Here is a 9,397-nt window from a genome sequence, read left to right as displayed (position 1 = left end):
TTTTAAAAGAAATCAAACCACTTTGTTGACTTTTCAAAAGGTCAAATCACTTAACGGCGCTTGAACACAGCAAAAGAAAACTGATGTCAATCCAGGGTTCAGAGGGTTAAAACAGATGTATGTTGCCTACAATATTTTATTTACTATTAATAGTCCAGTGTTTAGGATTTAGGCAGAGATGTTGGCAGAAATAGTTTATATTAATCATAACTATGTTTTCATTTGTTTGTAATCACATTAAATTATGAATTGTTATGTCTACGAACATTTCAGTCAAAAAGTTCAGTCTCTGCAAAAGGACGATAAGGATATTTTCAAGGTCAGCCTAATATATGAAATCATTTATTTCTTACATTGTTTAATAAAACAGCAATAATTGTTTTTTGCAAACTGGATATAAACTTTGATACAATTTGACATGCCAGTTAATTTGACACTGTGGATAGTAGCAGTGGTTATGAAAGAGCATTTATGGACAGAACAGAACAGAGTTTACATTGTTGAATTATTACAGTGAATTTGTTGGAAATATTAGCGTGTTTTTTTTAACAGTTCATTTGACTTCAAGAAAAAGACAAAAAGAGAGAAATGCGTCTATAAGCACTGCTTCAACACCAGAACAGGATGTGAAACAAACCAGGAGTGAATACAACATATCTGCACTGTTATTTCTGACAACAAAACCGCAGTTATAGAAGATTCATTTAGTCATTAATGAAATGTTAACTCATGCCAGCTAGATGCATCTTAGTGCACATATGAGGACATGCATGAGCACATAACATTCATGAAAAAAACCTTTATCCTCTCAAATATACTATAGCTTCAACATGAAGGTTACGGCGAAACATGATCAGCATTTTAAAGTCATTATTAAGTTGGTAATTCATGTATCATAAATAATTAGAAAAAGACCATTCCAAAGATTACTTGCAAGAAACTCAGTTTTTGGTGACAGCAATGCAATCAATGATTGGTCATCAACACCAGTAGATTTGGGCGAGATGAGATGATGTCTTATGTTGCTTGGCAAGCAGAGAATTTCTGTTCCTTTTATCTGTAAACGCCTCTCAACGCTCTGCAGAGCAGGTCACTGCCGATCTAAAAGTGCCATGTTTTGTCCTCTGATGCTCCACCTTCACAGGGAACAAGTGCAGTGGCCTTTGTTCTATTTCTGAATCCTTCAGTGGGGATGAGTTTGTGTCTCCCTGCTCTGGCCTCCACTGGAGTCTCTCTCAGGGAGCTCAGCTGGGCAGCAGCCACGGCTCCAGAAAGTCCCACTGCTTCCACAGGACAAACAGCAGCAAGGTCAGCAGGACGGTGGCGGCCACCCGGGCTCGGGTCTTCATCAGTGGGGTGATAAAGTTGGCCAAAGTGGAGACGAAGACCAGCAGTACGGCCATGAGCGCAAGGATGACATTGATGAGTTTGCCCAGCAGAGCTCGAGCGTTGGCGTTCTCCACTCCCTCCAACTGGACGACCTGCTGCTGTTGCTGCTGCAGCTCCAGCTTGGTGATGCGGGTCAGGCAAGACTCCACGGCCTCCTGTATGCATAGAGTACCCACAGTAAGATTTTTCACATTATAGGCCCATGAAAATGTATTTTCTCAATCATATTTTAATATTAGTAAGAGATGCACCACGCTGTGTCATTATTTGACACTCAGAGCAACAGCCAAAGTTTAAAAAGCGAGAAAGTCTGTGCAGAGTGGTAGGGTGCAAACACAGGACTTTCACCCATGAAACGGCTGTTTGTGTCCCCTGTGAAACCAAAGCTCAGTGTTGGGTAATTTTAAGAAAGTATTGTAGTATGTATCATGATGTACATCACATGATAAAAAATCACGACATAGCCAATGTCACCGGAGAAACGTCACATTCTGTTCCATTAGTGAGAAATGTCCTTATTTTAACCTGAACCATAACCTTTTCTCTAAACATAACAACGTACTTTTGTTGCTTAATTCTAAGGAAGTAAACCTAAAAACGAAGTAAACCTACATTGGTTTAGGGTTGGGGAAGTTCACTATGAAATGAGACTGTAAGTATTTATGAGTGGAAACTGTGCATTTCCTGCAAACATGGAAGTTTATTTTGAAAAGACAAGCAATTAAATTACCATTCTTGAGTGTCTTAATGTGATGCTAGGGTTTTCTCTAGAGTTTCAAGTTTGTTTTGGTAATATGTTGATTTTTACTCTTTATCAAAGTAGCTGTATGTGACATTCAGAATAATACCAGCAAACCAATATTAGCTATGAGAGATATAGTGGTGTGATGGCATCCTGAGCAGAAAGTAAAATCATACTGTCTCTGTGTGTTTTGTAATCTGAGCTTCTATTAGTAGTTGAGTTAGCACGTGACTCCCTGTGAGTGTATTCCCCTGGTGAATCGCCACCACTCCGCACTGCGTTCATACAGCAGTTACCGCTGATATACTGCGATTTCCCCCTGGGTTAACTTTTCAGCACTGTTGCTGTTGTTAGCACTGTTTAATGAGTTAGCACCATTAGCTGCTAACAACCAACTCAGTAAACTCGTTGCTGAGAACTGAGTGTAGACAATTTTAATCCAGACTCTGAATCATTCACTTGCTCTGAATATCACAAACAGCTTCTTTAAGAACTAAGGGTATTTAATATTGAAGAAAAACACACAGAGACAATATTTAAAGCCATGTTTGACAAGGTTTCAATGCCAACGATAACCGAGCAGATTTTTACCTGAATGTCCCTTGCTCTCTCGTAGGACTGGTAGGCGACTTTTTCCTCCATGCTTGCGAGTTCCTGTTTAAGGTTAGTCATCTCATTCTGGTGCAGCTCTGTTAAGTCATTCAGCTGTTCTTCAAGTCGCTCATACCTGAGCACACAGTCCAAAACACACACATAATAATGCTCAAGATAATGCTCAAAGGTCAAATATTGTCTCCATATCCAAAGCCATGTACAGCTTATTGCGTAATTGTTGTCCAAAAACTGCTGTAAACACATCAAATTCTTGCACTGACTATGTTTCTTTGTTAGGATAAACATGGGCAATTAAGTTTATTTAAGTTGATCCAATGTTCATCCTGCTGCAGTAAATACTTGCAAGCAAATGTGTATTAATCCACAGCTGAAAATAGTCGCAGCAAATTCACTATTTACTCAAGTTTGAGTAGCGACTGCCAAAAACTACAGTGCTGAGCTGTGAAAAGAATTCAAGTCTTTTTTTTTTTTTAAATTAAAGTATAGATTTGTGACTCTTTTTAAAGATTTATATCTTCAGTAGGAGCAAATTGGGTTGGTGCCAAATGGCACAGAGAGAGTACTGAGAGATGTGCTTTCGGTGTTGGTCTTTTCATGTGATTTGTTGACAATAACAAAAATAAAAAATATTACCAACCTTATGCTTCATGTGAACTACACTGTGAATGATTACAGCAAGAGTTCACAAGTGTGACTGTCAGTGTTTTTGTGTGACTCGTACCTGTATCTCTCTTCTTGCAGGCACTGTGTCATGTAGGAGTAGTCACTCTGCAGCTGTCCCTTCATGTCCTCGATGGTGTCCTCCATGTGAGCCTGGCTGGCCTTGATCTCCTGCAGGCCCTCAAGTAGAGAGTCCCAGGAGCTGTGCATGTGATGGTGGTGGTGGTGGTGCCCGTCCAGTCTGGGGCTCCCCATGGTTGGTCCTAACAGTCCCCCTCCTCCCCCCGCACCACCAGAATTACTGCCCGCTCCGGAGCCGGACGTGGCGCTGGAGCACTCGTCGTCGCTTCCGTACTTTGGGCTGGAGACCAGAGTGGCACTTCCACTCAGTGCACGAGGTGTCGGGGTGTCCTCAGAGTGGCCCACGACTCCGTCCTCGAGCGAGTCCTTTAGATGAGCAATGTTATCTGCGCTGCCAAATTTGTTCCTGATAAGACTGGCAAACTCTCTGGGCTTGGAGACCACGGCTGTGTGAGTGAGGGCAGATACTCCACCTCTGACCCCTTCAACTACTCCACCTCCAAAACCACTTATCCCAGCACGAACGTTGGCCCCAACGTCCTTTAATCCCTGCTGCATGTCCCGCAGGACATCCTTAGGCTGCCGGGCTGGTCCATTCTGTAGAGAGGGAAGAGAAATGAGGAAGCAGAGAAGTGGAGGATCTCAAAGGTAGGAGAGATTAGGTTAAGGGAGAGAACTGTAGGAAGATAGATGAGGAAAGCAGGCCCTGTAGAGAATTAGGTGAGACACAGGATAATGCATTGGTTTAGGAGATGAGAATCATCAGTCTATATTTGGACACAACTGTCCTGACAAAGTTCAACACTTTTTCGAGTCAGCCACGAGATAATGATTCAGCCACAGTGCAAAAACAGCTGCACATAAAGAGATCACACTTGCTCACCTACCTGTTCTATTTCCTTTAGCTTTTTGTGATAGTGCTCTAGTTTCTTGTGCAAGTGTGCGATGGTCTGTGCTGACTTCTGGTTCTTCTTCTCAAACACCTGCTTGATCCTGGACGCCTGCTGTTTGTCTGCGTTGTGGGCCAACTTCAGGTACTCTGCAACGTTGTCGTCACGGGCCTCCTGCTCTACACGGATCTGCTCCGTGACCTTCAGGATCTTCTGCTGCAGATGCTCCAAAGCAGCACGAGTCCGCTGTGGCTCACCAAAACCCTCTGCACCTCCACAGGCCATGACCCCAGATGCTGCTGTTGCCGCCCCGTCCGTGCTGATGTTACTGTCAGAGCCTCCATGGCTGGTGGTGGAGGGTAGGCCTAGAGTTGCCACCTCGCTCTTGTCCAGCTGAGAGGACGAGAGGACAAGAGGGCAGGAGGACGTCAACAGGGGTGGAAAGAGAACTACAACTTCTACAGATGAAGTAGTGTTGACATGACTTCATTCAAGTATTAGAAGCATCAAATGTACTCAAATAAAAGTGTAATGTAAGATTATACAAAGTAACAGGCATTGCGTTCCATCCTGGCTGTAATTATTTGTCTATTTATTCATTCATTCATTCAATCATTCAATCATTCAATCATTCATGGTCCGAAACCACTTGTCCTCGTTAAGGTCATGGGGGGCTGGAGCCTATCCCAGCTGTCATTGACCGAAAAGCAGGATACACCCTGGACAGGTCACCAGACTATTGCAGGGCTATTTGTCTATTCTTTTTTTTTTTATAAATGGAAAATAAGTTCATCTCAGATTTACATAAATAGAATATCCATCTGATGGTGCCACAACAGATAAGATGTGGGTCTGTGATAGTTTTTGGCTTTCCAAAAACAGTTAGGCTTTCATTTACGGGTCCTGGAATTTCCTGATGATTTCCTCGAAGTGTCCTGGAACTATTTATAGAGAAAATGCTCTGCATGGACAAAGTGCTCAATTGACACCATTTTAATGAACTCATTTTAGTGTAATCCAGCGAATCTTTTAGTCAGTCACAGCAGGTCAGACAAATATTCAATCTAGGCCAGGCGTGTCCAAAGTCTGCCCAGGGGTCAACTGTGACCTACAGACAGATTTTAAATGTCTTATCTTTCAAAATACACTATATGTGGCCCGCTACACGTAATCAGTTAAGATCACCACCATGGCTAGACTATCATACAGTTTGTAGACATGCACCCAGTGGGAACTACGCACACAGGCAGATCTAATGTGTTTTTGTAAGCAGATGGTAAACAAGCAAACAAAGGAAGAAAGAAGCATAATTTAATTTTTAATGGAAGATGACACAGATGCGTTTGTCGCTCTTGTATGTGATTGTTTTTAAATAATAATTTCTAATCATAAATAAGATGTGAGAAGCAGCTGGCCTCCAGGATTTTTTAAATAATCTAATCTGGGCCCCAGTCAAAAAGTTTGAACACCCCTAATTTAGGCAGTAATCATAACATATATTGAGGGACTACCCCCCCAAAGAAAAGTGCTATGCTATGAAAGGCAACCATGCACTGCTGTTCCAAATAATGATTAGCAAATGTAAATCTAATCACAAATAAACTTAGAAATTTGCAATTATTATTACAAATGGTTCAAGTATTAAGGTATGCTGCAGTTCTGCATGTGGTTTGTCCAAGTGGTGTTGCTGTACCCCAGCAAAAGCTGTTGATCGACTGCTCTGTCTTTATTTCATTACTTTCAAACTCATTGAAAAGTGGAACACTAGAAGATAAAATGAGTGTTATGTAGGCTTTATCAATGTTGATTGTTTGAGTTTTTGTAAAGTGTAAAGTCATAGTGTGTTCACATTTTCTGTGTCCCTAAAAGTGCTCTCAGTCCTCAAAACTTTGAAAACCCTGATCTAAGATTTGTGTTTCAAAACATGGTCAATTTAGCTATAATGACTCCAAAAATTTGGGGTGACCTGGTAAAGTGTGTGCCCCATATAGGCTGAGGCCTTCACAACAGCTCAGGATTGATTCTGACCTACAGCCCTTTGCTATGTGTTTTTTGTTTGTTTGCTTGTTTTTGAGTAAATGCATTTGGGAAATCAACAAATGCTGATTAACTTTACTGACAAACTGACAAAATTTGCTTTGTCTTTATGTCTGTATTTTTCTATAATGATTACTAAGTAAGAGTTTGTTAAAGTGAACTTCTTAGAAACTATGAGGATAGTTTATATCCTCAGTAATTCGTTCAGCAATTCATATGATGTGCTTTTATTGTGTAGATTAACATCCTGTAGAGTATATGTCCTGTTGCATGAGCATACCTACATATTCTCAGAATAATTTGGCCAAACTTGAAATATTCTGGTCGAATGAATATTTCAAGTTCAAATTATTGAGAATATGCAGTGAATTGTAAAACATACTCTGTAGATAAACATCTACAGAATCCAAACAGTTGCATTGTTGCAACTCAACCAATAAACTGTTAAAATGTTACAAATACTCTACAAACTAGGCTGTCTGTGGGCGGACTCTCCAAATAAAGTGTTACTCTAAATATCAGCTGATCACTTCTTTCACTTTGGCTTCTGAACTGAGAGTCAGTCTGTTATGCCCATAATTGATTTGGTGGAGGCATCAGAGAGTACACAGAAAGGCCATCATGCATTAATTAGATGATACATATTAGTCTGCAGCTTCCTGCTCTGCAAAGCCTCAGTAACTAATGCACACAAGTTACTTCAAATCACCTTTCATTGAAAAATGCATCAGGTATGTCTCAGGAATAACAGGGTAAAAACATGCTGGGTGGTTTATTTATAACCATGATGGTGCAGCAGGTGACAGTTATGATAATGAGGATGAAATGTAATCTATTTTTAAATGCTCTATTTTGTGTCCATTCTGTCTGAATGGTCCCATGAGGGAATTCCCTGGTACACTATGTATTAAAGGCTATCTGTGAGCATCTTGGCAGATGGAGAGATTGTTAATGACCCTCTGCCTGACGTCAAAACAGTGTAATCAGACCCTGCAAACATGAGCCGGGCAGACGTGACACCAAAAAAATCTCACAGCACTGCTCTCATTTCTGCAGGCGGGACGGTGCAAAAGGATTTATTTGTATTTTATTTGCGTGACAGTGTGAAATGAGCACGCGCTCCTCGTGCTATTATAAATCAGCGGAAGCGAAGCGAGGCAGTTTTTTTTTAAAGACAAAGTAGGTTACAATCACATTGTAATGGTGTGAAAAACAGATGACTGCAGTCCCTGGGTGTTAGTAATTTCCTGATCTTTGCACAGAGAGAAAGTGAGATGCAGCAGCTAAAAGCGATGGCTCATAGGAGGAGTGGGGGGGCGCAGTGTCCGGCGATATATGGGTGAAAACAAGACAACAAAAAAAACAACACGGACCAGATGCTCAAATCTAACGTGGATGAATCCGGCGATGGTTTGAACAAAAAGCTCCAGGAGGTCGGGAGGCTGTGATGAGGATGGAGAAGACAGATGTGTAGCCTACATATTTATATTTAAATACAAACACACGAGGACAGGGGTATGCCCGTGCCTTCTTCACGCGGCAGGAGGACACACTTTGACATGAGAGATGGATGTCAACAAGCGTGGATGCGAACACATGAGGATGAGACACAAGTAGCACAGCAATAAATTAAATTAGAAACGTTACCATACTGCTTTAATCCAATTTTTGCAGTGCCATTGCAAGTCTGTGTTCGAGGCCCATCCTCCTCCTCCTGCCTCCACCTCCTCCTCCTCCTCCTCCCTCTGTGCTCACCGAGGAGGAGCCCCCCTCCTCAAATATCTTTACCCCCAGCAGCCGCTGTATGGCTGACTATCACCTCTCTGGATCCTAACGCTCCATTGTTAATGCCATCGATATCTGCAGCCTCCCACTCCCTCCCTCTCTCTCTAACGCTCTGATCCAGTCCTCCCTCTCCCTCTCTCTCCTTTGTGCTCCCTCCGCCTCCCTCTGCCTCCCTCTTACCTCTCTCTCTCTTTCAGTCTAAATGCAAATGCTAGCTGTCCTGCCCTATAATGGATGTGGGAGCTAAGGGACAGATGATGGAGGGAGATGGGCGGGGGGATGGGGGAGCTTAGCGCAGGCGTGCAGGTGCCTCTCTGTGAGGCCAGAGGAGAGAGGAGGGGGAGGGAGGGAGCACAGCAGGGCCTGCTCCAGGCCCTCATTCCCTAAACCACTGATACTCAATTTAGGGCCCACGGCCCAAATCTAGCCCCTGAAAGGCTGCCAGGTGGCCTCCCAATAATTTTCAAATTTACATAAAAAATAAACATCCTAAACAAGTTCTAAAATCTTAGAAACGTCTTCCAAGAAATGTCCTAAAATCCTATAGAAACGTTCTCAAACCCTAGAAATGTCTTAAAATTCTGCTGCGACTGGCGCCTCGTCTCCTGTCAGTTTGCAAAAGTGGCCCCAAAGCAAAGTAAGCTGAGTATCCTTGCCCCAAACCCTCAGTTCAAACACATGCGCCCAGTGTGCACGCCGATGTGGGGCTGCAGTGATGTGGTGCCAAAGTACACAGTGTCTGCCTAAGCTGTGACTCACTCTCTTAATTTACCTTCTTCACAACGTGTGGAGTTACAACAACAGAAGGCTGTTTGAGCCACTCAGGACTGCCTGAAGTTGTTTTCAACCAACTTCAAATCTCTCTCTGTGCTGGCCTGTGTGTCTGTGTGTGTGCGTGTGGAGGGATACCCACTACAAATAAAACAAGCTGTCATCTCCGTCATACAAACAAACCTAAAATACATTTCAAAGAAGAAAAAAAAAACACCTTCATCAACAGAGACGTTATTGCATAAGATACTCAAGTACAGTGGATGAAGTAGATGTTTTACTTTGATGCCAAAATAGAGTTATGCATTCAAACTTAAAGAGACAATTCACATCAAAATAAAGTACATATTTGTCCTCTTACCTAAAGTGCTGTTCATCAATCCAGATTTATTTGGTGTGAGTTGCTGAGAGTTGAAGATATCATCCG

At 42.3% G+C, this 9,397-nt stretch overlaps 1 protein-coding gene across 1 annotated transcript; it reads right to left on the bottom strand.

Moving 5' to 3' along the window:
- Positions 1-120: 120 nt before the first annotated feature.
- tmcc2 (transmembrane and coiled-coil domain family 2) lies at positions 121-8,256 on the bottom strand. Its single transcript, XM_088069939.1, has 6 exons — positions 8,250-8,256; positions 8,067-8,164; positions 4,375-4,770; positions 3,468-4,084; positions 2,723-2,858; positions 121-1,544 (listed from the first exon to the last, which is right to left on the bottom strand). Exons 1-6 carry the CDS (start codon positions 8,254-8,256, stop codon positions 1,245-1,247), a joined length of 1,554 nt encoding a protein of 517 aa, XP_087926065.1. The 3' UTR covers positions 121-1,244.
- Positions 8,257-9,397: the final 1,141 nt, after the last annotated feature.

Source organism: Plectropomus leopardus, chromosome 2 (assembly GCF_026936395.1).
Source record: "Plectropomus leopardus strain MGB_pleo_1.0 chromosome 2, ASM2693639v1, whole genome shotgun sequence".
Lineage (NCBI taxonomy): Eukaryota > Metazoa > Chordata > Actinopteri > Perciformes > Serranidae > Plectropomus > Plectropomus leopardus.
Note: the sequence above shows the minus strand (reverse complement) of the source record. Positions and strands in the feature narration are given on the sequence as shown.

Bases quoted from the DNA above. Each gene is read 5' to 3' on its own strand.
- tmcc2 (XM_088069939.1), bottom strand. The intron at 4,771-8,066 runs GTATGGTAACGT...TCGTCCTCTCAG, and splicing joins GCAAAAATTGGATTAAAGCA to CTGGACAAGAGCGAGGTGGC. The intron at 2,859-3,467 runs GTACGAGTCACA...CTGTGTGCTCAG, and splicing joins CTGCAAGAAGAGAGATACAG to GTATGAGCGACTTGAAGAAC.